The 27,817-nt window shown below is 42.2% G+C and overlaps 1 protein-coding gene and 1 pseudogene across 2 annotated transcripts in view; both read left to right on the top strand.

Moving 5' to 3' along the window:
• The window catches only part of cacna1ha (calcium voltage-gated channel subunit alpha1 Ha), a 72,330-nt gene extending 45,002 nt beyond the window's left edge, over positions 1 to 27,328 (top strand). For both annotated transcript variants that reach the window (XM_088353634.1, XM_088353549.1), the window contains exons 26-37: positions 454 to 605; positions 756 to 865; positions 957 to 1,090; positions 2,742 to 2,812; positions 10,681 to 10,759; positions 13,069 to 13,190; positions 15,932 to 16,090; positions 16,177 to 16,317; positions 16,400 to 16,568; positions 17,587 to 17,744; positions 19,721 to 20,408; positions 23,211 to 27,328. In XM_088353634.1, the coding sequence (XP_088209760.1) occupies positions 454 to 605; positions 756 to 865; positions 957 to 1,090; positions 2,742 to 2,812; positions 10,681 to 10,759; positions 13,069 to 13,190; positions 15,932 to 16,090; positions 16,177 to 16,317; positions 16,400 to 16,568; positions 17,587 to 17,744; positions 19,721 to 20,408; positions 23,211 to 23,800 (2,573 nt within the window). In that variant the 3' untranslated portion in view covers positions 23,801 to 27,328. The remainder of the gene's footprint in view (positions 1 to 453; positions 606 to 755; positions 866 to 956; positions 1,091 to 2,741; positions 2,813 to 10,680; positions 10,760 to 13,068; positions 13,191 to 15,931; positions 16,091 to 16,176; positions 16,318 to 16,399; positions 16,569 to 17,586; positions 17,745 to 19,720; positions 20,409 to 23,210) is intronic.
• On the top strand, positions 7,389 to 7,563 carry LOC148373384 (U2 spliceosomal RNA; annotated as a pseudogene).
• Positions 27,329 to 27,817: the final 489 nt, after the last annotated feature.

The following is a 27,817-nucleotide window of genomic DNA, read 5'->3' as shown; positions in this document are numbered from 1 at the left end:
TATATTAATCATGGACATGTATTATGGCCATGCAGAAAAGTATGGTGGCATTTTCCAGTGGTAAATTGTAATGTAAACATATGTTTCAGATCCACAAATATATTTCCGATTTACTCAACATCCAAAAACTGTATTTCCTGAAAAAAAGGACACGCAAGATTATACATCGAATGTGTAAATTGTAGATATATTTGGGGATCTACAAAATACATGATTCAGACCAGATGTCTTCCTTGGCTTTAAAAGTCCTTAAAATGGCTTGAATTTGGCCATAAAAAAGGTGTATGAACCCTGTACTAGCACACAAAACATATGACCCTGATCAGTGTTATGATTGCTTCCTAAAGCTCACAGCGCACACCACTGGGGACACCATGTTTATGATTCAAACCAACAACATGCATATTTGATATTCTCTTTTCTTCTGTCACAATTTGTGTTTCTATAATACAGAAGCCAAACAGAGACCATACTATGCCGATTACTCCAGCCCGCGTTTGACCATCCATACACTGTGCACCAGCCACTACCTGGACCTCTTCATTACCTTCATCATATGCATCAATGTGTTCACCATGAGCATCGAGCACTTCAACCAACCACAGGTAAGCTCAGCCCCTTGCCAACGCCTACAAATTGCCAATTTAAATTCATAGTTTTCCGTCCCGTCGCCTCCGCAATAATTATTTACATCGACAACACGTAGCGACGTTGCAGGGGTGAAATCAGATGGTTGTTTGCCTGTCTGTGCCCAGTATCTGGAGGAGGTTTTGAAATACTGTAACTACGTGTTTACCTTCATCTTCGTCATCGAGGCCCTACTTAAACTTGTGGCATTTGGGATTCACCGATTTTTCAGGGACAGGTGAGATTCCTCAACCATTCTGCCGAGCTGAGATTTTAGGATGAATTTAGGGTTGATTTGGCATGTTTTTTATTTGTTGTTCTTTTTTTAGGTGGAACCAGCTGGACATCGGTATTGTGGCATTGTCCATTGTTGGCATCGTACTGGAGGAGCTGAAAATGAGTGCAGCACTTCCCATCAATCCTACCATTATTCGTATAATGAGAGTGCTCAGGATAGCACGAGGTAGACACACTGCAAACCTCAATTTATTTTGGATTTTCATGCTGGTTTACCCAAAGGAAATGATGTGACCAGAATTAATCTGCTATATTCTGTATATCACATCGCGATCTTTTGAAGATTTTATAATCACAATAGTTATTTTCATGATTGTTCTATAAACACGTTTGTTTGATTTTTACTAATGCAATCACTTTTGATAAATTTCCTAACAGGTGAAAAAACAGATAAATTAAGCTAACTGTGCCATCTAAGGAGATTTCAATTAACTTTTGTATCAAATGTGCAAGGAGTCTAACAATCCATTCACCCGTTATCTTACCACTTATCATCAGTTGGGTTGCGGGGATGCTGGTGCCCACCCAACCATCTATGGGCAGTGCACAGGGGGCACCCTGAACTGGTTACTAGCCAGTCGCAGGGCACACAGAGACAGACAACTCACTCACTCATTCACTCCTAGTGACAAATCAAACCGGCCAATCAACCAGACATGCATGTTTTTGGAATTTGGGAGGAAATCCGAGATCCCGGAGGAAACCCACTCAGGCACGGGGAGAACATGCAAATTCCACACTGGGAGGCTGCAGTAGCTGGACCTAAACCCTGAACCCCTCCACCGTGGGGCTGCGCGCTAACCACCGAGCCGCACGAGGCCACGGGTTTAACAATTATCTCCAGAATTTAAATCAAAGCACACTTTTTTCTACACTCTACATTTAAGCACACGTTGTTTTAATTCTACCAAAGGTTTACCTTTTTTTTTGCCTCGCGCTCCCTTTTATGTGTCATACATTAAAGGCATAATGACAATTCATGATATTTATAGGTGCCTTTCTTACGGGCAATTTGTAAAACATTTTCACAATATTTTGGTGACATTAAATGGTTTGACATTGCACATGTATGAAGTCAAAAGTCATTCCATGTTCAAATACACCCAACGTACGATTACTTAACTTAAATGATATTTGCAAAGAAGCATTTAGCCATCGGTAGACTCTGCCCATACATGGAGCCAGCCAACGTGTGTACACGCTCAATTAAAAACGATTTTGATGGAGTGCTCAGTCGTTTTGATGGAACAAAAGAAGAGGCAATGATCCTTTGGCGTACCAGTACACATCTTTAATCTTTTATTTGTTTTGAATTCTTCATCATCCTCACTGTTTCTTTTCAAAACTTTTGGGTACACTTATTAAAGGCCTTTTTTTATGATCCAGCTTGGTTGTATAGCAATGCACCAAGGCTGGCACTATAAAGCCAGGTTGGGTGAACTTGACAGGCGAGTTATCACCTCAAAAAATTAACTAGGACTTGAAACCGTTGGACTGATCCTCCTCTTTCATGTCCTCTTACATCCATTTACAGAAACAAATATTGTTTAATGTTTCCAAGGCTACTATTATAAGTGCAGTAAATTAAATTTAGTATAATCAGACAAATCACCTTGGTATTAATTTGTTGTAATTCATTGACCATTATACAGAAGTCATTTTTTCACCTAAACACCTATGGGTTGAGCCAGACTTTTTGGATGAAGACATCGTTCTGACAGTTTGAAAGCTACTGACAAGCAAATTGCCAAAAATACAACAGCGACCTTAGTTCACTGCTGAGGATTTACTGTATCGCTCCATTGTCTTTTCTGCAGTACTTAAACTCCTGAAGATGGCCACAGGCATGAGATCTCTACTGGACACTGTCATGCAAGCTCTGCCACAGGTAGGGGAATTTTTTTAACAATTCGTATGCATTTCCATCCAGCAAGATTCCACACCTGTTTAAGCCGGTTACTAAATTAAAGTTTTAATATTTTCAAAATGAGATGTCTGAATTCAAACTTAAATTGATTTCTAAGGAAAACCACAAACTACATTTTCCGATACGAAAAGGAAATATCATTGATACGTTTATTCTGTTTTAAATATTAGACAAATGCAAAGAAGATTTCATAGGATGTCAGTTCCCTCTTTTGACTATTATTGCTCACTGTTGTTCAATGTTTTGACTATTATAACATAGTCACTAACGGTTAATCATGTTCTCAAGTAAACTTAACTAACTTTATGCAACACCTTGCAAAAAGTATGGAATCCTCAGTCTTGGTCAAGTACTCACGTCAACATTTTTTTCTCTAGAACAAACTGAGTTAAAAAGCATGAAAAAATAATAACGTTTTTTAAAAGTGAGACTCTTCGGCATTCAGAATCACTAAAATAAATCATTAAAAAAACGTTGTGGTGTTTTTTTAATGCTACTTTTAGAGACCAAGCACAGGAAAAAAATATGGAATCACTCCATTCTGAGGGAAAAAATGTGGGATCATGAAAAACAGACAAAGAAAAACAATCAAAACATATCACTGGTATTGAGTTGCACCACCTTTGGCTTTTATGACAGCTTGCAGTCTCTGAGGCATGGACTTGATAAGGGACAAACACTATTCTTCATCAATGTGGTGCCAACTCTCTTTGATTGCAGTTACCAGATCGTCTTTGCAGTTTGGAACTTTGGTGTGGATAATTTGTTTTCAATTTCCACCTCAGGTTTTCAATTGGGTTGAGATCTAGGCTATTTGCAGGCCATGACATTGACTGGATTAGTCTTTCCCCAATAAATGCTTTCATAGTTTTTTGCTCTGTCGCCTAATGCATTGTCATCTTAGAAAATGAGTTTATCATCCCCAAACATTTGTTTTCAGTTGAAGGTATTAGAGAGCTGTCTATAGTGCTCGGCTTGAAAAGCACTCTGCATATATATATATATATATATATATATATATATATATATATATATATATATATATATATATATATATATATATATATATATATATATATATACCCCTTATGATGAGACAAAACTTTGGTCCTCGATTTCCTTCGCCCGGACGCGGGTTACCAGGGCCCCCTTCTGGAGCCAGGCCTGGAGGTGGGGTCCGCTGGCGAGCGCCTAGTGGCCGGACCCTTACCCATGGGAGCCGGCCGGGCACAGCCCGAAGGGACGACGTGGGACCCTCTTCCCATGGGCTCACCACCTGTAGGAGGGGCCAAAGGGGTCGGGTGCGCAGAGAGCTGGGTAGCAGCCAAGGGAGGGGTCCTTGGCGCGACGATCCCCGGCTAAAGAAACTGGCTTTTGGGACATGGAACGTTACCTCTCTGGCAGGGAAGGAGCCCGAGTTGGTGCGTGAGGTTGAGAAATTCCGACTAGATATAGTCGGACTCACCTCTACGCACGGCTTGGGCTCTGGTACCAGTCCTCTCGAGAGGGGTTGGACTCTCTTCCACTTTGGAGTTGTCCGTGGTGAGAGGCGCAGAGCCGGTGCGGGCATATTAATTGCTCCACGGCTCGGCGCCCGTACGTTGGGGTTCACCCCGGTAGACGAGAGGGTAGCCTCCTTCCGCCTTCGGGTGGGAGACGGGTCCTGACTGTTGTTTGTGCTTATGCACCAAATAGCAGTTCGGAGTACCCACCCTTCTTGGAGTCCTTAGAGGGTGTGCTTGAGAGCACGCCCCCTGGGGACTCCCTCGTACTGCTGGGAGACTTCAACGCTCACATGGGCAATGACAGTGAGACCTGGAGGAGCGTGATTGGGAAAAACGGCCCCCCTGACCGGAACCCGTGTGGTGTTTCGTTATTGGACTTCTGTGCTCGTCATGGTTTTTCCATGATGAACACCATGTTCGGACATAAGGGTGTCCATATGTGCACCCTAGGGCGTAGTTCGATGATCGTTTCGTCGGACCTGCGGCCGCATGTTCTGGACATTCGGGTGAAGAGAGGGGCGGAGCTGTCAACTGATCACCACCTGGTGGTGAGTTGGCTTCGATGGTGGGGGAAGATGCCGGCCCGACCCGGCAGACCCAAGCGTGTTGTGAGGGTCTGTTGGGAACAGCTGGCAGAATTTCCTGTCAGAAGAAGTTTCAATTCACACCTCCGGCAGAACTTCACCCATGTCCCGAGGGAGGCGGGGGACATTGAGTCAGAGTGGACCATGTTCCGCGCCTCCATTGTCGAGGCGGCTGATCGGAGCTGTGGCCGTAAGGTAGTCGGTGCCTGCCGCGGCAGCAACCCTCAGACCCGTTGGTGGTCACTGGCGGTGAGGGATGCCGTCAAGCTGAAGAAGGAGTCTTATCGGGCCTTCCCGGCCTGTGGGACTCTGGAACTAGCTGGCAGGTATCCGCTGGCCAAGCGGAATGCGGCTTCGGCGGTTGCCGAGGCATGGGAGGAGTTTGGCGAGGCCATGGAAGCCGACTTCCGAACGGCTTTGAGGAAATTCTGGTCCACCATCCGGCGTCTTAGGGGGGGGGAGCCGTGTGCCATCGACACTGTGTATAGTGGCGATGGGGCGCTGCTGACCTCGACCCGGGACGTTGTGAATCGGTGGGCAGAGTACTTCGAAGACCTCCTCAATTCCACCGGCACGTCTTCCTCTGGGGAAGCAGAGCCTGAGGACTCGGGGTTGGGCTCTCGTATCACTGAGGTTGAAGTCACCGAGGTTGTCAAAAAACTCCTCGGTGGCAGGGCCCCGAGGGTCGATGAGATCCGCCCGGACTTCATTAAGGCTCTGGATGTTGTGGGCGTGTCATGGTTGACGCGCCTCTGCAACATTGCGTGGACATCGGGGACAGTGCCTCTGGACTGGCAGACTGGGGTGGTAGTTCCCGTCTTTAAGAAGGGGGACCGGAGAGTGTGTTCCAACTACAGGGGAATCTCACTTCTCAGCCTCCCTGGTAAGGTCTATTCAGGGGTACTGGAGAGGAGGGTCCGCCAGGAAGTCGAATCTCGGATTCAGGAGGAAAAGTTTGGTTTTCGTCTTGGCCGTGGAACACTGGACCAGCTCTATACACTCTTCAGGGTCTTTGAGGGTGCATGGGAGTTTGCCTGTCCGGTCTACATGTGTTTTGTGGACTTGGAGAAGGCATTCGACCGTGTTCCTCGGGAGGCCCTGTGGGGGGTGCCGCACAGTCTTATCCGGGCTGTGCGGTCCCTGTATGCCCGGTGCCAGAGTCTGGTCCGCATTGCCGGCAGTAAGTCGGATTCGTTCCCGGTGAGGGTTGGGCTCCGCCAGGGCTGCCCTTTCTCACCGATTCTGTTTATAACTTTTATGGACAGAATTTCTAGGCGCAGCCTTGGCGGGGATGGAGTCCGGTTTGGGGGCCTCAGCATTGCGTCACTGCTTTTTGCAGATGACGTGGTGCTGTTGGCTTCCTCAGGCCGTGATCTTCAGCTCTCGCTGGAGCAATTCGCAGCCGAGTCCATGGTTCTCAGTCGGAAAAGGGTGGTATGCTCCCTCCGGGTCGGGGAGGAGGTCTTGCTCCAAGTGGAGGAGTTCAAGTATCTTGGGGTCTTGTTCACGAGTGAGGGTAGGATGGAACGGGAGATCGACAGAATGGTTGGTGCAGCGTCTGCCGTCATTCGGACCCTGTACCGGTCCGTCGTGGTGAAGAGGGAGCTGAGCCGAAAGGCAAAGCTCTCGATCTACCAGTCGATCTACGTTCCTACCCTCACCTATTGTCATGAACTTTGGGTATGAACGAAAGAACTCGATCCCGGATACAGGTGGCCGAAATGAGTTTCCTCTGCAGGGTGGCTGGGTTTTCCCTTAGGGGCCGGTCACACAGACATTTGCGGCTGAATCACGGCCAGAAATTTCTGCCTTTGAGGCGGACGCTATTGGACGCATTGAGATCGCCATTCAGACGAGATACAGCGGTGCTTAACACGAGGTCGGAAATTCGCGCACGGGTGGTGCTCAATTTTTCAGAGCGCGGGTACACAGCCTTTCACGAGCGCATTGAGGCTGAACCACGGCCAGAAATTTCTGGCCGTGAAGCAGATGCTGTTGGGCGCTGATGGACGTTTTGAGACCGCCATATAGACGAGATAGAGCAGTGCTTTACTCGCGGTCGGAAATTTTCACGTGGTTGGCCGCGCTCAAAACTTTTGAGCTGCTCAAAAGTTTGAGCACGTGTTAAACCGCGTGCCGCACACGTGGTCAACACGAGGAAATGACGCGGAAATTATGCGGAACGACGTGCTCTGGCCGCGGCCAGGGCGTGCTTACACATGGGTAGGACGGGAAAATTCAGCGGGTAATCGTGGGTGGAGCATGGTAATAGCATGTTTTGCGCCTGTATCGCGGTGTTATTACGTGAAATTAGCGTGTTACGCGTGTGACAGTCAAACGCCTTTCTCCGCGTATAAACAGCGCGAATGCCGAGCACACGTCAGTTGTGCTCGTGACGTCAAGGGGGTGAACATGGATCCCCGTCAGCGTAGTTTCTCTTCATTTCGAATAAATATTTCGGCGCATTCGCAATGATCGCAGCAAGGCTTTAATGCTAGGACCTTAGCTTGGCCTTTTGTCACTATCTTTGATTTTTGCATTTCGGAGATGGAATATGAGCTTGCTCTGTCCACTCCACGCACCGGCCCGGTATTGCAGTACCTCCGGGAACGGTGCATTCGCAATGATCGCAGCAAGGCTTTAGGGCTAGGACCTTAGCTTGGCCTTTTGGTTGAGAGTAAGTGTCCCGGCTCCTAGGCTTTGTAGCGTATTATGAACTGACCGATAACGGATAATGGATAATGAATAACGAAGATAGATCAATAACCCTTAAAAACCCCAAAACCCCTTTTGGCTGAAGAGTAAGAATCCCGGCTCCTAAGCTTTGTAGCGTATTATGAACATATCGATAATGGATAATGAATAAAGAAGATAGACCAATATATATATATATATATATATATATATATATATATATATATATATATATATATATATATATATATATATATATATATATATATATATATATATATATATATATATATATATATATACTGGACTGTCTCAGAAAATTAGAATATTGTGATAAAGTTCTTTATTTTCTGTAATGCAATTAAAAAAACAAAAATGTCATACATTCTGGATTCATTACACATCAACTGAACTATTTCAAGCCTTTTATTATTTGAATATTGCTGAATTTGGCTTACAGCTTAAGAAAACTCAAAAATCCTATCTCAAAATATTAGAATATCATGAAAAAGTATACAAGTAGGCTATTCAACTAATCACCTGAATCATCTAATTAACTTGAAACACCTTGCGAGGGTTTCCTGAGCCTTAAAAACACTCAGCTTGGTTCAGTAAACTAAATCACAAGTATGGGGAAGACTGCTGATCTGTCTGCTGTCCAGAGGACCATCATTGATACCCTCCATCAGGAGGGTAAGACACAAAAATAAATTTCTCAAAGAGCAGGCTGTTCACAGAGTGCAGTTTCAAAGCATATCCACAAAAAGTCTGTTGGAAGGGAAAAATGTGGCCAGAAACGCTGCACAACCAAGAGAGATGACCGCAGCCTTAACAAAATTGTGAAGAAGAGCCGCTTCCAGAATTTGGGGGAGCTTCAAAGACAGTGGGCTGAAGCTGGAGTCCAGGTATCAAAAGCCACAGTTCACAGACGTGTCCGGGAAATGGGCTACAATAGCCGTATTCCCATGGTCAAGCCACTTCTGAACTCAAGACAATGGAAGAAGCGTCTGACTTGGGCTATGGAGAAGAAGCACTGGACAGTTGCAGAGTGGTCCAAAGTCCTCTTTTCAGACGAAAGCAAGTTTTGCATTTCATTTGGAAGTCAAGGCGCCAGAGTCTGGAGAAAGGCTGGAGAGGAGCAAAATCCAAGTTGCTTGAAATCCAGTGTGAAGTTCCCACAGTCAGCAATGGTTTGGGGAGCCATGTCAGCTGCTGGTGTTGGTCCACTGTGTTTTATCAAGTCCAGAGTAAATGCAACTGTGTACCAAGAGATTTTAGAGCACTACATGCTTCCATCTGCTGAAAAGCTCTATGGAGATGAGGATTTCATTTTCCAGCATGATCTGGCACCTGCCCACAGTGCCAAAACCACCAGTAACTGGTGCACTGACCATGGCATCACTGTCCTTGATTGGCCTGCTAATTCCCCTGACCTGAACCCCATTGAGAATTTGTGGGGTATAGTTAAGAAGAAGATGAAAGACATCAGACCTACAAATGCAAATGAGCTGAAGGCCGCTATCGAAGCATCCTGGGCATTAATAACACATCAGCAATGCCACAGGCTGATTGCCTCCATGCCACGCCGGATTGATGCAGTAATCCGTGCAAAAGGATTCCCAACCAAGTACTGAGTGCATCAATGGACATTTTCAAATGTTTGATTTAGTTTTGCTGTTATAAAATTATTTTTTTACTTGGTCTGAGGAAGTATTCTAATGTTTTGAGATAGGATTTTTGAGTTTTTTTCAGCTGTAAGCCAAAATCAGCAATATTCAAATAATAAAAGGCTTGAAATAGTTCAGTTGATGTGTAATGAATCCAGAATGTATGACATTTTTGTTTTTTTAATTGCATTACAGAAAATAAAGAACTTTATCACAATATTCTAATTTTCTGAGACAGTCCAGTATATATATGTATGGCTCCAAGGATTATAATGATAAATTTAAATTTTAGTAAATACTTGACATAAAGTTAGAAGACATCAATGGAATTTGAACAACAAGTAGAGAACCCTTTACTTTAGGAATTCCCACCCGTTTTATTACATATCCTACGTTACAAAGCAGATCCACCTTAAAAGGTGTGATTATCAAAGAACAACAAACAATAGTGCGCAATAATCGTCAAAATGGCAACCTATGAAATCTCTTTTGCAGGTGTCAAACATTAAAAACAGAATTAACGTATCAATAGGTGATTGACATCATTAGTCCGAGACCGGGTGGAAACATATGTATACCTGGAGAGGGATGGGCGCCCAAGACATGCCTCGCGGTCCTATTGGTTAAGCTAAAAAGTGTATGAAGCATGAGCTACTCAAATTGAGCTGATGGGACACAAATAGCCCCGCTCCTCAGTTTGGATGATTAGAATAGTTGTAGAGTTGGCAGGGAAATAAAGATGATCAATCTTAAAAAGACATTTATAATTTAAATACATTTACTAATATATCATCTCATCTCATTAGCCGTACCGCTTATCCTCATTAGGGTCGCGGGGTGCTGGAGCCCATCCCAGCCATCTCCGGGCAGTGGGCAGGGTACACCCTGAACTGGTTGCCAGCCAATCGCAGGGCACACAGGGACAGACAACTCATTCGCTCATTCACACCTATGGACAATTTGGACCGGCCAATTCACCTGAAATGCATGTTTTTGGAATGTGGGAGGAAACCGGAGTGCCCGGAGGAAACCCACGCAAGCACGGGGAGAACATACAAACTCCGCACAGGAAGTCTGGAGCTGGATTTGAACCCACGACAGGTTCCCATGACATGAACTGTGCCGCACAAGCGCTAACCACTGCGCCGCCGTGCTGCCCATTTACTAATATATGATAAATGTTATGAATATTAACATATTAATGAAATATGTTCATTGCATCACATATAATGATATTCTTCTGTCTCATGCAAACCGAGATAAAATGAAAATGATGTCTCCTACAATGGAAAAAGACATTTTATCATGCAATTCAATCCCAGTTTGAATCGGGGTCGTCACTCCACTGGAAGGGGAACTAACGTGTCTTTTACCTCCAGGTGGGAAACCTGGGTCTCCTTTTCATGCTGCTTTTCTTCATCTACGCCGCCCTGGGAGTGGAGCTTTTTGGCAAGCTTGGTACGTCAAAACACATCACTCCGCTCCCATCTGCCACGCTAATGCGAGGGAGCTGGTCCGCGCTGCAGCACAATTGAATTTGCATCCTCCCATTTTTTTCCCAAATTGCTTCCGCGACAGGCCATCTCCTCAGAACATGATTCTTAGCAGACAAAAACTCAGAACCGGAGATTGATTTTCATGTTCCTGAGAATAATGTGATGTCCCTTTTTATCATTATGTATCAGAAATATATTATTTTGGATATTTCATGCAAGACAGCATTATATTAAATAGAAAATAGCATTGAGACTAGGGCTGCAACAACCACACAATAAAATTGATTAAAAACGATTATTAAACCCATTAACGGGCCATCAGACTGATGAGAAACAAATACCTGTTGTAACAATGTCACCAGTTACTGGATTACATCATGCCACATATCATTGGAAAGCTTAAACTATTGGAATTCACGATATGATGACCATTTCCAAATGTACTTATTACAGAATTATCATGATCAGTCTCAAACAAGATACCTGAAGAAGAATAACTCACCTATAGCGTTCCCTAGGAGTCAACTGATTATAATTTTACCCGCAAATATGGAATCCTAACATCCAGGAATGTGCAATACATCCAACCGTGGATATAATTCCAAAAGATATAAACTAATCCGCCTATAAGCATATCTCCATTTTTGGATATTCCTTGTTGCAATATGTTTGTTTTGCCACATAATTCACATTTGAAAACAAACAAACATGTAAAATTATTTCCAATATGATCGTTAGCCTCTGAACTTATGATTGACACCACGTTCGGCCAATAGCAGGCTTTATTTCACCGTCCACGGCTCGCATTAATCTATATGGGCCTGTATTCTTTAGCCACTAGTAACAGAATCAAATGATGAATGACACATTGGTTAGGCAATACATTTCTGAAAGGGATGATACGCCGATGTACAAAGGTTATTCAGAGTAGACCCCAAATTAAACATGCCAAACGCCACTAGTGATTTGTTTTTGTTTTTCACCAATATTACGCGCAAGTGTGCACAACAGTGATAGAGACGAGGAAAGCGAAGTCAAACATTTACAACTCTTTCAAAATGTCTACAAATGGGCTAAAGTCAAAAACACAGGTGCAGAGTTTTTAGTGCTGTAATCTATGTAAAATGCAATGTTTGTTTTTTCAGAATGTGACCAAATTTGACAAAGTACCAGCTAAAGCCTCAGGCTATTGTCTCACCTGTTTTCCAGCTTACGTTCCCATGCTACTTCATCTGCAGGCATTTAATTAAAAAAATATATATCAGGCAAGAATAAAAACCTTCTATTTCTGTGGGTACTCAATGTTAGTAACATTTGTAATGTTTGGGACCAAACCTCAGTGTGTTACCTTTCAATAGAGACGAAAATCCTCCATAACTGTTCAAAAAAAGCATTCAATTTTACTTTGGGTACGTCTTGGTTTTAGATTTCACAGGAACGGTAAAGGGTTAAAAGTGTTGAAACTAATTTGGTCATTGGTTTGTTGTGTCGCGGGGTTTATGGGCCACTCAGCACGAATTAATGTGCACTAAATTTTGTTTTGACGTTGATGGGGACGTGCTTGTAGTACTACTTAATTCCAGCAGAGGGCGACTCGGGAGCACATTTTGTTTTCCGACGTCTTTCTCGTCCAGCAAAGAACTTTAGTACTTTAGTATCACTTTGGGCAAAAGATGCATGATTGAATGAACAAATGGTCTTTATTTTTATTATACAAGTGTAACGAAATTGGAAGGCTTCTTCATTCAGTGTAAGTCAAACAAATGAAAAATATAAACGGGCGTAGAAGTATAAAAACTTGATCCAACAAAGTACAGTACTTGCATTCTCCAAGGTTGCCTCTCTTTTTTGCACTTTATAAAAAAGTATCTTGTTAGCAGGTGTAGAGCATACATTTCATGCATTCTTGTTTATTGTCAAGATATTTGACAAACACTTGGCTTATTTTATTGTTTTGTATTATCAAATGCAGTATTATTTTGTTTTGTGATTCAGGGCTAAAAAAAAAATCTTTTATATCAGTCCAAAACTTCAATATTAAAAAAAATAAATTAAAAAAAGTGTTTCATTAATTAACCGATATATTTATCACCCGATTCACCCATTATAAAAATAATAGTTACTTGCAGCCCTAATCGAGACAATGTAATGTATGTTTTCTTAAGAAACATGTGGCGAGAAAGGCCTCGACCATTCAGATTGTATTTTCCTTCACATGTGCCCATGTTTATTTTCCCTGATTGACTGAAATTGTGAATGTGTGCCTAATAGAGTGTAACGACAACAATCCCTGCGAGGGTCTGAGCCGTCACGCCACCTTCGAAAATTTTGGGATGGCCTTCCTCACACTGTTTCGAGTGTCCACCGGAGACAACTGGAACGGCATCATGAAAGTACGGGCAGAGTTTTTCACACAGGCTTGGAAGAAATGACCTCCAAAACCAATTATGACATAATGGAGATCTAAGCGCTCAGAGTCCTTTCACATCTTGACTTATACTTGTTAAAAAATGGAATTTATGATGTTATCCTGGACGATGGAAATAAAATTAGATAGACAATGTCATTCAAGGCAAGGACAATCAAGCGAACTGGCTGAGACTTCAATATAATCCTAGATGTAGCAAATTCTAAACACAACTAAAGGAAGCAATTCCGAAACAACTTAAGTCAAGTGACTGATTGCTATTGATCGTGTTTAGGCCAGCAGCAAAGGCCGTTGTAGCTTTGACGGCTCAACAATATATCAGAAGCTGAGTCCAATATCATTTTACAAGCAAGTAGGAATGACATAAGTGAAGACAATAGTGATAAATCCATCTCAACATCAAACACGTTGGTATCAAAGGGTTTCACAACCAATTGTGACATACGGCGATGCTTTTCCATCTCGTGGGTTATATAGCACAAAACACAGACAGGTACATTAAATATTACAAACATTTAAAAGGATTTCCTAACAACTTTTGTTTCTCTAAGCAAGGCATTTTGCATTTGTAGAATATGAGTTGAGAAGCATGATCTATCTGTTTTAATCCAATATTTTACCTGGTGAAAATGACATGACAAATCAAGGCTCAGCTTGAGAGGGAAGATGAATTGTAATGGACTCTGTGGATGCATCTCTTTTGCATTTATTTCTTGTAAGTATGCTAACTTCTGGTAGCTGTTCCAATAATAATTAACATCTGACTTTAAACAGGGATCGAGTGTAGTTGTAGATTGTCGTGTTAGAGCAAGATGCTGGTACGCTGGCTGGCTGCCAAAATTGTGGTCGGCGTTGCCGAGCTACTACGTGCTACAGTGCCAAATATTGAATTTTAAAATGAGCGTCTGCTAAATCAGTAAGTACAACAAAATCAAATATAAATTAATGATACAACATGTCTTTATAGATTAGATTTGCCTTGATTTTATTTCAATTAAAAAAAAAAAAAAACTTTAAATTGAAGTTCAATTCAATTTGATTTCATTCGATAAAAAGACCGTTTTAGACTGAGTACTGGTATCATCCAAAATACTAACAAGGACAGTTCGAAGCAACCGTTTGTAAATCTACTAGAATGGCTGTCAGCTGCTGCCAAATCTATATCTAGTTACTGCGCTGGGTGTAGTGGTGGATTGCTGTGTGAAATTCAGATGTTGTGGTGCCGGTTTGCTGTCACATGTGTTGTACGCGTTGCCAGGCTGTTACGTCTTGCGGTACCAGACAATGAATATAAACAATGAGCATCTGCTGGATTAAAATATCTGTATGCTGGCAGTGGTTGCAACTAAGTCGGATCTTACGATGCTAGACAATGTGTCGTCTTGCAAATCGACTGCTTTGGTTTTAGTAATTGCTCTTTATCCAATTGATGGCAAAGCAATAATTCAAATCATTATATTCGCTTTTGTATTTCTAGCCTAAAGAAAATAATCAACTGAAGGCATTTTATTATTTAAAAAAAAATCATACTATTAAATTTTAAGTATAATTGTCTTATTCGTCATTGAAAACCACATAGAAAACATTGTTTACAACAAGATTAGACATGGCCCACCAGGATAAACACATAATAAAGACTAAAAGGAAGGAAAATTAAGATAAGAAAAATGACAGGATGCAAGAGCATAAATATTTGCAAAGTAGTGCTCCTGGACTGGCATCGAAAGTGCATCGTAGCAATAGTACAATGAAAAATAGTGCAACTTTTGCATCAAAGTTGATAAAATTAGTCGATGAATAAGATTTGAATACCCAATTTATATATTTTTTACAGTAGTGTGCGCTTGGTAATAGCCCTGGGGAAGAAACTGACCCTGAGCTGGTTGAACCTTGTCTAAGAGACTAGTAGCGTCTACCAGAGGGAAACAGGTCATAGAGTTGGTGGCCAGGGTGAAATAAGTCTTTTATAATGTTGTTCATAGAGTTGAACCGAGCAAACCTATACAAATGGGCACATAACAGTGACTTTCGGAGGCATTTTAAAAATTTCAGTCTGTTAGTCTACTTGATACTTTACAGTGAAGCGAGCTAGGTTGACTCCACTATAAGACCCCCTGTGGCAGTAGATTAAATGAAGGCAGAAGTTTACATCCACTAAATTGATTTTTTTGTGGAAATACATCACTGTCTTTAGGTGAAATCTAAGCGTTTTTGCGTTCACAACATTTAAAAAAAGACCACCCCCGAAAATACACGAAAAAGTTGTATTATGCCTTTATACTCATATTCTTGTAAATGAAATGAAATTAGATTAAATGAAATGATCTGCATTTATATAGCGCTTTTCAAGTCAAGACTTTCCAAAGCGCTTTACAGTGTGCTTCACATTTCCCAATAGCAGCCGTGCAGCCATGCAAGGCGCTAACCTGCTTATTGGGGCATTAGGGGTTCAGTGACTTACCCAAGGACACTTCGACAAACACGGAGGAGCTAGGATTCGAACTGCAATCTCTTGATCTCAAGACGAGCGCTCTACCTCCTGAGCCACTGCCACCACTTTCTATTCTATTAACCTGTTTAGGCCTTTGTGGGCCCATAAAACACGTATTCAGGATATCTCTTTGATTTCATCTTCATGTTAAACGATAAAATGGTGAAACTTGTGTGTATAGGGAAACTGTAACTTTTGTAATGTCACCCCACCAGGACACTTTGCGTGAATGCCATCCCGAGGAGCGTCACTGTCTCTCCTATCTGCCGTGGGTCTCTCCCATTTACTTTGTCACTTTCGTACTGATGGCCCAGTTTGTGCTGGTCAACGTTGTTGTGGCTGTGTTGATGAAGCATCTGGAAGAAAGCAACAAGGTCAAATTTTCAACCCTTTGCTCTGTCAATGACAGCAGTGAGCTGTGTCTTATAATTTTAATAAACTAAAGCATGTTTGTTTGCAGGAAGCGAAGGAGGATGCAGAAATGGATGCGGAAATCGCCATGGAAATGGCGATGGAGCAGCAACGTAGATTAAGTGCTGTTTCCAGCAACAGCTCTGGAGCAGGGACTTTCATCGGGCCGTGTCCACAATCGCCTGGCCCGGTAGCTGAGACAGCTCCAGATGACTTAAACCTTGTACTGGTCTTGTCAGAATTTAGTGATTGGTCTCTGTCTCCCTCTGCAGGATGAAGGGGTGAAGTGCAGTGAGGACGCGCAGCAAGAATCAGAAAAGATGAGTGTCTCCAGGATGCACTCCCTGCCCAACGACAGCTACATGTTCCGGCCTGTGAGGCCTGCAAGCGCCCCTTACCCACTGGAGGAGATCAATGTCAATTCTCACGATCAACATTCAGGTAATATACTGTTCTTTGATTAGAGATCCTTTAATAAAGGCAGATGGTGGGAACTTTGTGATATCCCATTAGTTGCCCTTTCACCTACCCACTTTGTCTTCTTTATGTTTTGAGGGCAAGGGAACAAATCCTGCATGCTGCCCTATTACTTCAAGCTGCATTTTTCCTTAAACATAACCATCTGTCAACCTCAGCCAAGACGGCACCTATTTACTAACAGTTAGACAAACTGTTCAGATTATTGCAATAATACTAGCAATCTACGATGAGGTTATTGTCCGATACCAGTGATTGAAGCAATCCAGATGACAGCCTAAATGGGCAAGACGAGATTTTCTTTTCAATTTCCTGTACAATTTTTTTATACAGCGTGCACAATTTGGAATGAGGCCAAAAATATATAAATACAGGAAAATTTAAGGGTAAACATGTATGCTTAAAATATTTTACAATTGTTCATTCTTTTTTTATTTTATTTTTTCCTTGAAAAAGTAAAGTGTTTAACTTACAAAATAAAAAGTATGCTGCCAAACAGTACTCCACTGTGTTGTTATTCTTCCACTTGATCAAGGTGTCCAGTTCTCCTGGGCCTGTTATTTTGCTTGAGTCAAAAATAAGTGGCAATCGCCAATGTTCCCTAAAGATTTATATGATGAGCACACATTTATGCACAAACACAGGCACACACACGAACATTCTGTGAGGATCGATCTCAGATCAGACACACTGAGCTCCTGGAATGGAAATATATTACCGTAATGTTAAGGGTGCATAGCTAGGGAGAAGGTAGGGCGCTCGTGAGCTCACACTGTGAAAAATGAATTGTGTCCATCACTCTTCCACCTCACTCTCCATTTTGTCGAAGATTCATCTGTTCTTACTCATGAAAGCGCTTTTCTATAATAATCAATACAATTTAGGGGAAGTAATGGGGTCGAGGTGTAATCTTACGTTATCACTGGCCCTATAAAATATTCCACTGTTCTGTATCACACACCTGTTTCTTGTGCACGTTCAGGTTCCCTCACGTCGGTCCGTTCGCAGCCATGTGAGAGTCGCACCTTGCTGCAGGTTCCTGACGCATCTCCCGTTCACCCCCGGCCGCTCCCTCCTGTCCATCTACCACGCATCGCACCACCCACACCCCACCCCTCTCCTCGGGCCCTACATAGACAGGTAAGACATTAGTAGTTTGGGGGCACGGTTTAAGGTCACAGAGAAAACAATGAATGGCTCACCTATCAAAATAATTGTCTAGTGTTTTATTAATTGATTAATCATTACATGGGTAGCGCAGTGGTTAGCGCATCTGTGGCACAGTTCTGAGGTCATGAGATCGAACCTCCCTGTGTGGAGTTTGCATGTTCTCCCCGTGCTTGCGTGGGTTTCCTCTCGGTACTCCGGTTACCTCCCACATTCCAAGAACATGCATATCAGGTTAATTGGCAGGTCCAAGTTGTCCCTAGATGTGAATGAGCGAGTGAGTTGTCTGTCTCTGTGTGCCCTGCTACTGACAGGCAACCAGTTCAGGGTGTCCCCTGCCCACTGCCAGAAGATGGCTGGGATGTGCTCCAGCACCCCCGGGACCCTACTGAGGATAAGCGGTGCATATAATGAATGAATGAATGAATAATCATTACATCTATAGAGGTTCAGATTCTCCAAATTTCATTGACCATTTACTGTTACTATTGTATCCATTAGGGAAGAATTTCGATCTTTGTGTTAGATCAAAGTGTAAAATTCTGCTGAAGACTAAATAAACTTCAGGTTACAATTTGCCACATCTCGTTTTACAGGAAATCTATAAGATTGGTTTATAAATGTAAATGTAAATAGTCTTCATTTATATAGCACTTATAAAGTCACTGAAGACCACCCAAAGCGCTTTACAATGTGCTTCACACTTACCCATTCACACACACTCACACACCGATAGCAGTGTCAGCCACGCAAGGCAACTACAGAAATATTTAAACTGTGAAGCCACTATTGCACAAAAAAATTTGCTCATTAGTGAATGTTTTGACAAACTCATTATGTGGGGTGGAAACTAATTTTTGGGTGATTTAAAAAAAAATAGGACTAAATGAGTGCAACTATAGTTTTGAAAATTAAACAGATTAGCCTTTTTATTGAAAACCAATTGTTGTCAGTAATGCTATTTTTATTTTTATCATTATATACAAGTATAATGTTCTTGCAGGATGTATTTGTACTGAACAGTACATGCCTAAACAGAAAAATATTCCATAATAACTATTTTGGCAAGTAAATATTCTATTAATTCAAATAATACAAATGTCAGTGATTGATGTTTCTCATCCAATTAGTTTTTTGGAATTGCCTAAACCAGGGGTGTCCCAATTCTGCCCCCATATTGCATGTGTTTAACGCTTACTTTCTCCAACATAACTGTTTCTAATGATCAAAATACCCATCAAACGTCTGCAAACCGTTCTGGTAAGTTAAACATGTCAATCAAATGTGTTAGAGAAACACAGCAGCTAAAACCAAAAATAAGAGATTTTACTTACTGTATCGCCATCTCGTGTACATGATTATAGACCACAGACAATAGTACTTGTACAAAAGATTTAGAGCAGGGTATCTCATTTTTTTTCTTTCTATGAAGGTCAAAATAATGTTTCCGTTCTCTGATGAGGGGCAGGGATCAATTTGTCACAGACTTGTGCCATCATTGCAGCCTCAATCAGCTCATTTATGTGTTGGTGCAAGTATGTGTTTGAAAAAAAAAAACAATTTTTTGTCTTTTTTAAGGTTTTGGTTGGCGTTTGGACTGTGCTTGAAACATGCCTTTACTTACTTTCACCGTTTTGTGTTACGCAAATGAAATAACAATGCAGAGACAATTATGAAATCACTCCCCACCCTGCAACTCCTCATCCCCCGAGTCCTACTTTTCTAATGTGTTCCGCGGCCCAAAAAGCTTTGCTTACAGTAAGATAAAAGCAGACAAGCACGGTGGGAAAAACACAAGGGCTCTTTAAACATTGAAGTTAACGCACAATAAATAGGAAAAAATATAATTTCAACTTTTTTAAGACGCCTCAAACGATGCATCCACCCTAAGTACTTTTTGTGCACGTGAATAATAAAGAATACAATAAAATCAATATTTCATTTTGCAGGTGGCGGTTAAAGTGGATTCTGTGGAAGTCCAAACTTGTGAGCAACAAGAAATGCCCAACCCGATTCTTCTTCCTGTGCCGTCCCCTCCATCCTGTAGTCCTGCGGCATCCCCCTTACCCCCTCTACCACCTGCCTCTCCATCATCTCTGTCTCTTCCAGTGCCTTCCCTGCCCCCGTCCCCTCTCCTACCTTTACTGTCTTCGCAGTCCTTCATCCCTCCTCCACCACCCTCCCCGTCGCTTCTACTGCCCCCACCTCGCTCCCCACGCTTCCCACTTCGCAGCACCAGCCTGCGTCGGCCGAGGCCTCCCTCAGCCACCTCCCCCTTTGACCCGGCCGACGAGGAGGTGCGTAACATCAACAGCATGGCCCGACATAGGCATCTTGCTGAACTTGGGCGAGGGCAGGATAATTGGGCAAACACGGGGCGGAGCCACTCCCTCTCCCCTTACACGGACTCCGCCTCGCCACCCTCTCCTCTTTCGTTGCCGCGGCCGACATCTAGGAGCCTGCTTGGGGGAGAACTGAAGGACCGGGACTTCCGTAAGGGCTTCAGCATCGATCCCCAGGCGTTCCAGCACAAGCCGTCCTTATTGTCCGCCGGTCACCTTGACGACCATCGACGCCACTCCATTGAGGTCTGCCTCCTGCAGGACAGCACTGTGAAAGATGACCAAGACTTTAAAGGTATTCAAAAAGACCTTTTTTTTAACCAGGCACAGAACGTGTAGTGTTCCTCCTGACAATTATGCTATGCGCCAGGGGACTTGAGGAATTTATTCTCAGAGTTGACCAATTTGGCTCAAAACCTTTAGAGCTGTGATGTCATTGAAGGAACAGTTTACTTCCGAAATGGCAAATCCCGTTAACACAACATGTAAGGCTTTTTGGCAACGGACAGCAACTGTAGTGTACAGTCATTGCTTACCATTCCGCTTAGAGAAATTGGAACTTTGCTAATCCTGTCGCTTGGGGCTCTGTGACTGTTCTGTCTGAGATGCAGGCTTCCATCTCCAATAGCCAAGTGACACCGTTACAGCATGTACAAATCCTTTTTTGCCTTCATCTCCTTTTAGGTAGGTGATTGTGGTTTTTCATTTGTGTTTTTTCCCGCTTGTGTCGTGGTTGGTCTAATATGTTCAGGTCAGCTCCCGGTTAGAGTCAGGGCTATTGAAGGCATCCAGTATTGATTATTCCATGTTGTAAACAGTGTTGTTTGGCTTACTAGCTGGCTAGTCGGCTGTGGCCATCGGTTTATTCTTGGTCGGGTTCGTGTTTGTTTCCGTAGCTATTTTTTAATACTGGTTCCCAGCTAACCTGGCTCAATGCCTGATGTTGGTCGTTTTACTGTCAAGGCTGGGGCCGCCGTTTGTTGGTATCCCCTGTTAGTTCACCGTGTGTTATTTTTCCCAGATAGCTCCTTTTTGATTGCTTGCGCTACACCTGTGACACAATGCCTAGGCATTCTTAACAAAATCTAACAAAACTTGACATGAAACAATCGTAATCTCTTTGGCACATGACAATAGTAATGGGTGGTTACTAAATTATTTGAGCAAAGAAATGATTAACCAATTAAACTGAGCGAGTTTATTCTTTGCAAAACTTGTCTCATCTTTTTGGAGCACCATGGACGTTTTTATATCATTATATCAGGAAACCAGTTGAAAAAAACTTTTTTAATCATTCTGAAGGGTGGCTACTCACAACTTTAGGTGAAATCTGATTACCGTTTTTGACAGTTTAATAGTCTTTATTTAAGACACGCACACTCTCAGACTTATGAAGTTTTCTTGTACTAACCATCTACAGAAGAAACCTAAATAGAACACAAAACATAACAAGAGAATCAAACAACAAAGATCGAAGTTGGAGTCATAACTGATACCATTTAAAAAAACAATGTCTTAATTTATACGTTATTGTAATTTGCTAGAATTCCCCTTTAACGTCACGCCTATACCAATACTTAGCACCATGAAATTCAGGTTCTGATTTGATGACGGTGACGTTCCTCCATGGAAGAATCCTGAAGGCTTGAGACCCGGTCGTGAATAGGACCACAAAATGCTGTGTTTGAAGCCAGGGTGAACTGTTGGTGGCTCGAGGATTCCTTTGAGATATTGCTGGATCGATCAGGCTTGGGCACTGGCTCAGCAAGGTTCTCTGGTTGCCTGTTAACCCGGGACTGGGGAAGAACCTTTTTGGTTGCATGCAGGCCAGGATTTGGTCCTATGTTGCTTGTTTGGCTGGGCCTCTTGCCTGTCTCAAAACAATTCATTTTGGCCTCTCGCTGGCTTCTTGTTAACTGAATTGCAGTTTCCTGGCAGCCCCCTCTGTGGAGGAGTCATCACGACGCCGTTTGATGTGCAAAAGAAAGATAATGCCCCACCAACCCACATTGAACCATTATCTGCCAGATAATAAAATGAATGGAAGTGGATTAAAACACAAAATTCAAGTCACAAATTCTGACATTGTTTGATCAATCTCTTGCAAAACGGAATCCTGTCCCAACGTTGTATGCGCTACAACTTAAACCAATATGGTGAGTGGCTTTCTCGGGTGCCAGTGTTATTCTGATGACATCACAGCTCAAAGACATGACAGGCTATCTTCAAAATGTATAATATCAGAAAATATTTGTAAGATATACATATATATATATATATATATATATATATATATATATATATATATATATATATATATATATATATATATATATATATATATATATATATATATATATATATATGTATATATATATATATATATATATATGTATATATATATATATATATATATATATATATGTATGTATATATATATATATATATATATATATATATATATATATATATATATATATATATATATATATATATATATATATATATATATATATATATATATATATATATACATAAAAGTTCTAAGGTCTCGGGAACCTCCTGTGTGGGTTCAAATAAGGCTACCGGACTTACTGTGCGGAGTTTGTATGTTCTCCTCGTGCTTGCGTGGGTTTCCTCCGGGCACTCCGGTTTCCTCCCACATTCCAAAGACATGCATTTCAGGTGGATTGGCCGGTCCAAATTGTCCCTAGGTGTGAATGAGCGAGCGAGTTGTCTGTCCCTGTGTGCCCTGCGATTGGCTGACAACCAGTTCAGGGTGTCCCCTGCCCACTGCCCGATGATTGCTGGGATGGGCTCCAGCACCCCCATGACCCTACTGAGGATAAGCGGTGCAGCTAATGAGATGAGATGATATATATATATATATATATATATATATATATATATATATATATATATATATATATATATATATATATATATATATATATATATATATATATATATATATATATATATATATATATATAGGGAGAGGGAGAGAGGGAGAAGGAGAGAAAGAGTGAGCGTGAGAGAGAGATAGAGATTTGCATACAAAACCATGTACTATTTCCTCACCTTTTGCCTCTTATAGAACTTGGGAACACCTTTAAGGCTGAGCTCCACAAAGGGAAGAGCAATTTCCCCATGAGGGTGCAGTCAGTCGGAGGTGGTCACCGGAAGAAGAAGATCAGTCCCCCGTGCATCTCCATACACCCCCCAGCGGAAAAGGACCACCCACCTTCACCCCCAAAATTGGCCGACTGCAGCATGATGCTAAGACGGAGGACGCCGTCTTACGACCTGTCCGCACATTCGCCGTCAATTGCACAAGAAGCACAGACGCCATCTCTGATACATCGAGCGCTCACACCCGTTCACGTGCCACTACGGACACCCTCGCTCACGCCCTCACCCACGCACCCAACCATCCCCATCAGCCCCAATATCTTCATCCAGCCTCACGCCCCGCTAGTACCGAGGCCTATGCTGCAGAGCCGCCCCGTCTCACCCGCCGCCAGGCACGTGGGCCTCACAAGGGAGTGCATCCCTTTACCGCAATTCACTTTTGACCAACCACAGTCCAGATGCCTGTCCGACACCGAGCCCGTACCATCGCCTTTTGACAGCAAACTGGGAACTGGTACAGGATTTACCGCAAAGAACCGGAGGACCGCCCAATGACCATTGGTGAGTCTAAGCAAATTTACTCAGTCCAAAATCTCTCCGGCTGGAGAACAGGCTGACCTCAGGAGTATCTGGAAAGGTTTTCAAAGGGATTGGGCTTTTTATGGATTAGGAAGAATCATGACAATGGGCGGATTCAACTCCACGTCGCCGGCATCGAACAGTTGACGACTAAAGCCACCCAACTCTGTAGCCAAAGTTGATTTTTGTGTTTTTTGTGACGCACTCCCCACACACGCGCGAGCCAATCAGGAAGCAGCGTCTGGCTGACGACCTCAAGATCATGAAGTGCGAGCGTGTGGTAGGACTGTGGGATATGCAACTTCAGGTTTTTTACAGAAGTTCTACTTGCCCCTCTTCTGCTCTTTGATCACATTGATCTGAGCAGTTTGTTTGTGTGTGTGTGTGTTTGTATACGTAAGTTCTCCCAATGAGTGTTTGTGCGTTTTCCTACGTCTATCGTCGTTGTGTCGCCACATTTTTCTTACACTTCTTTCTTGTCAAAGAAGGAGAATGACGAGCTAGAGAGTACATTTATCTGTGTATCTGTGCAATGTAAATAAAAAAAATACTTTATTTGGTCAGATAAAAATAGCTCTATCCATATGCACATATTTTTATAGAGATCAAAAATGTTTTTTGCACACACGCGTTTGAATTGCGAGTTGCTTATTTTCTCCTCGATTTTCCTCCTGTGAATGTATGTTTCCTTTCAAAAGCCAGAGAGGGAGCAGGAGGAGAGAGGCAAATTCTCCTTCATGGGATGGCGGGCTTTATCGGATTTATTTTTCTATTTTTAAGAATAAGAGAATCATATGCTTTGTTGTAGTTTTGTCTCAAACTTCTGTGTACAATTTGTTGTCTTGATTACGACTTTAAGGAGCCGGCTCAGTGATGAAGATTTCAAAGAAACCATCGGAACATCTGAAATACTCTTTTTAAGTAAGTGTCATGAGTACAAATGAGTACTACAATCTTATCATCTGAAATCAGTGTTGGTGCCTCACAACAAACAAAATCAGAAACAAAAACCAAAGACAAAACCAAAATCACACCTTTAAGGTCACACGAATTCAAATTTAAAGGGACAGTGTATATCTTTTGACCTCTAGGTGTCACTGCATTGTGTTAGTGCAACTAAAAACAAGTGCTGAAAAGCACTAAGAATACAAACGATCGAATCTCGAAATGACAAAAATGCACGATTTTACCTGAAAAAAAATCTGTTCAATTTCTGTTTTTTGGTACACACAAAAGTTAAATAATGATGTCAGCACCCTCTAGAGTCGTGGCCTCAAATAGTGGGGCGGCCCCCCTAGGGTTTCGCAAAGCTCTGTCAAGGGTCGGTGTGGGCCTGTTTGACCTTGGGAAACCTTTTTTTCAATTTTTCAAAGAATCAAGTGCAATTGCACCTCCACAACTCTAGGGAGCAGTGACACTCTCATTGGCAGTGTTTTGTTCAAATTTAACCTCCACACTGTGCATATAGCGCAGAGTATAAGCATTGAGTATGGAGTGTGTGGAGGATACCGCCTTAAGTTACCCCCATGAAAAACGAATTGTCCCAGATGACGCAATAGACTTCTAGGGAGGCGGTGAGGAGTTTCATACATACCTAATTGGGTGGAGATGGTTGGGGCGTGACAGAAAATAATTGAAGAAGCACTGTTCAAGGTGAACCTTATGTTATTTTGCAGAAAAATCAAATGTTTCCTCTTACAACTATTCAAATAAATGCACAGTTTATGGATTTCTGCGTATTAAATAAATCAGGCGTTCTGGGGGCCACACACGACCGAAGATAATTAAAAAATTTATGAATCAAAATATGTATATTTTTTAAAGACTTGTCCCTGGTGTTGCTACCTGTGTAGTCAGCTCAAGGACAACATTTAAATAGCTAGCTTTGCCTTAGCTTTACTTTTTTCAATCATGTATTAATCTCATTTATCAAAATATTTGTTACATTTCTAGGAAAAAAAGTAACATTTTTAAGTAAGCCCTTTTGCCTTTAGATGGTTTCTATTTATATTATAAAATTTAGTGCTTGAAAAAGGAGACTTCTGTATTACTTTGCTTTCAAACCCCTTTTGATTAAATGTATTTCCAAACAAATATAAGAAATAAAACATTTCCCTGTAGAAGTTGAAATCTCCATCCATCGATTTTCTTCTGCTTATCTGGAGTTGGGTTGCGGGGCACCTACCTCAGCAATAAAGCCCAGACCTCCCTATCCCCAGCCACTTCTTCCAGCTCATTCGACAGAATCTCCAGTCATTCCCAGGCCAGCCTAGAGAATTAGTCTATCAAGTGTGTCTTGGGTCATTCCCGGGGCATCCTTCCAGTGGGACATGCCCACAGCACCTTCCGGGGGAGGCGTTCTTATTAGATGCCCGAGTCACCTCAACTCTCTCTTCCCGATAACCGAGTGTCTCTAAGGGAGATAAGAGGATAAGGGGTTTGCTCCCCCACATGAAACAGTACAGGTTTCCACGGTTAACAGAAACAGTACAAGCTTCCTGATCCGACTAAGATGCAGCACCTTTTTCTTCTGGTCACCGGCACCGCACATCAGAGATTAACCGGAACTCTGCCTTGACGGGCAGCGGCCCCAGCGAGTACTTCTGCTGCAGCCCAAAGCAGCGCACTTTGACCCCAAAGCATATGACCATACTGATTCCTCATGGCTTGGGAAAAACTATTTCATTCCCAATTTTTGAGTAGGCCAGCTTTTTTCACATTCACATCATGCAATGCCACTAGGAGGTGTTAAATGATACACACTGTCTCTTTTAACGATTGAGATTGGTGAGTACTAAATTCTAAATCTTTTGCGTTGCATCGCTGAGCCTTCCTGAATCCGATGTGACCCTATCGTCTGTTTCCGAAGACAACCATGGATAGATGTGTGTAGCCAGAGTGCAATAATATTACATTTAAATGTGGAAAATATAGTTATCCGCACTTTTGTTGACCGACCACACTCATACAAACTGTCAGAACGATCACTTCACATTTGACATGTACGTTGAATGCTACTTCTGGCTTTCTACATGCTAAGAGCTGCGTCATATGTGTCCGTGCACTCAGGCTTCAAGAAAAATTGATTTATTGCAAGCGGACACAGTGACTGAGAAAAGAATCCTTCAGATTGCTGTAACAGGAATAATGAGAAGAATGCAACTTCGCTTGTTGTGTGTTTTTCCTTGCAAATGTTTCGTTTATTGCCTCGATTGCAATTGGCTTTTTTTGAACACAGCGTGTTTGTTGGAGCAGGACTCACACAGTGGCAACAATGCTACCAATTGTTAACACCAGAATCACTTTTTGACCAACATTTTGAACTCGAAGGCCTCAAACTATACTGGCAGAACAAAGTGTGAGGGTCGTATAACCACAAACCCAAGCCATACTCTACGTGGCAAAGCACAAGCTGTACATACTGTAAAATATTTCATTCTGTCCAGAGTCACATAAGAAGAATTATTATAAAGTCTGTGTATGAACACATTGACAAACACAAGATGTTTAATTGTTCGAGTATAATGTTTTGGATTGCATTTGAAAGGGTTCTCAATATCATGAGTACGTCCGGAGTTTGTTATCTGGTCCAATGCGTGTTTTTTGTTTGGAAATTGCGTCCAATTTCAGACCATGCCTTAATATTAAAACAGATTTTCCTGGTTGTGACGAAGAGAGAATCCAAAACAAACCATGTTGGTTAGTTTTAGGAGGAGGTGTTCTTGAAGCAAACTTTTTGGGAATGTTTGCACGAGGGGGTTCGAACATTATAGGAATCGACAAAACGATGCATTGACAAATTTGCTCTTTGGTTTTCACGTCTTCTTGCGGCTCTCTTCAAAACGCACGCAGTCTTGGTTAATTTACATATTGCCATGAGCAAGTTCCTTGTTGGGTAGCGTGACTGCAACATTTATTTATTTCTTTTTTGAGGGATTTTTACAGATCTTTGGATCTTTGTAGTTTAACTCCTGTTTTCGAGGAAGCATTTTA

The sequence above is a fragment of the Urocampus carinirostris genome, chromosome 1 (assembly GCF_059441175.1).
Source record: "Urocampus carinirostris isolate Australia breed hairy pipefish chromosome 1, RoL_Ucar_1.0, whole genome shotgun sequence".
Taxonomy (NCBI): domain Eukaryota; kingdom Metazoa; phylum Chordata; class Actinopteri; order Syngnathiformes; family Syngnathidae; genus Urocampus; species Urocampus carinirostris.
Note: the sequence above shows the minus strand (reverse complement) of the source record. Positions and strands in the feature narration are given on the sequence as shown.